The 1,059-nt window shown below is 64.4% G+C and overlaps 1 protein-coding gene across 1 annotated transcript in view; it reads right to left on the reverse strand.

The window, feature by feature from the left end:
- Nucleotides 1-1,059, reverse strand: part of PCSK4 (proprotein convertase subtilisin/kexin type 4) — a gene marked incomplete at its 3' end in the record, with an annotated part of 5,420 nt that overhangs the window by 2,801 nt on the left and 1,560 nt on the right. The window contains exons 6-8 of the mRNA XM_009574788.1: nucleotides 988-1,056; nucleotides 279-442; nucleotides 7-203 (exon numbers count right to left, since the gene is read on the reverse strand). Of these exons, the coding sequence (XP_009573083.1) occupies nucleotides 7-203; nucleotides 279-442; nucleotides 988-1,056 (430 nt within the window). The remainder of the gene's footprint in view (nucleotides 1-6; nucleotides 204-278; nucleotides 443-987; nucleotides 1,057-1,059) is intronic.

Below are 1,059 nucleotides of genomic sequence, written 5' to 3' on the forward strand. Positions count from 1 at the left end.
TTGCGCGTGGTCCTGCTGCTGTAGGTGGTGGTGAGGATGGCGGAGCAGCCCTCACTGTACCAAGGCCTCTGGCCGTCTGCCAGGACGCTGCCCACCGACAGGGTGTAGATGCTGTTGGCGTACCCATCGCAGTTGCAGTTGTCGTAGTTGATCCCACCGTTGCCGGAGGCCCAGATGAAGACGGAGCCGAGGCCACCCCGTCCCTGGCAGCAGGGAGGCAGTGGGGGGGGGAGCAGGGAGTCCTCGTGCCAATGAGGTCCCCGAGGCCAGCACCGAGCTTCTGTGTAGAAGGCCTCTGTGGCCAGCACGCCTGGCCCATCCACGGTCTTTCCATCATCCTCGGGGCCCCAGCTGGCGCTGTAGATGTGGATGTGCTGGGAACGCAGGCTGAGGGACTGAGCCTCCACCATGTCTGTGATGGGACCGTCCAGCATCCGCACACCTGCAGGGCCAGGACGAGAGGCGGCAGTGCCCGAGAGGCGGCAGCACTCGGGAGGCCACACCGGCTCTGGGTGGACGTGAGCCTCGCACACACCACGTGAACATAAGGGCTGAGCAGCGTTTCGTCAGCCCCCACTTCGCCCCCACGGTTGCCTTGAGCACCTTTCACATGATGCTGCCCTAAGGAGATCAGCCTCCCACAAGTCTGTGCGGCCGCTGCCCTGAGCTCGTCCCCAAAGCTCCTCGTTAAGCCCTTTGCAATTAAGCCCAGTGAGTTCTGCCAGCTTTTAACCCCATTTGCCACGCTCAGGGGAGCCTGAGCCTGCACGGTACTGCTGCCTGCCAGAGCCCTGTGTCGCGGCGGGCGTTAAACCCCCAGCGAGCACCCAGCCCAGCACCGTGGCTGCTAACACCGCAGCACCCTCTACCCCCTTGCAAGCCCCCGGCTCCCCCCAGAGCAGCCCTGCCTGGGGCCGTGTGTCCCCCCAGGGTGCCGGATCTGTTTCGTAACCCCTGTCCTACCAGCATGTCGGAGCAATGGCTCACCTCCGACTTTGGCGTTGTACGCAACGCCTGCTCCACAGATTCGGTTGTTGGCTGCAGCCGCCGCTTCTCCTG

This window comes from Fulmarus glacialis, unplaced genomic scaffold (assembly GCF_000690835.1).
Source record: "Fulmarus glacialis isolate BGI_N327 unplaced genomic scaffold, ASM69083v1 scaffold21783, whole genome shotgun sequence".
In the NCBI taxonomy this organism is placed as follows: domain Eukaryota; kingdom Metazoa; phylum Chordata; class Aves; order Procellariiformes; family Procellariidae; genus Fulmarus; species Fulmarus glacialis.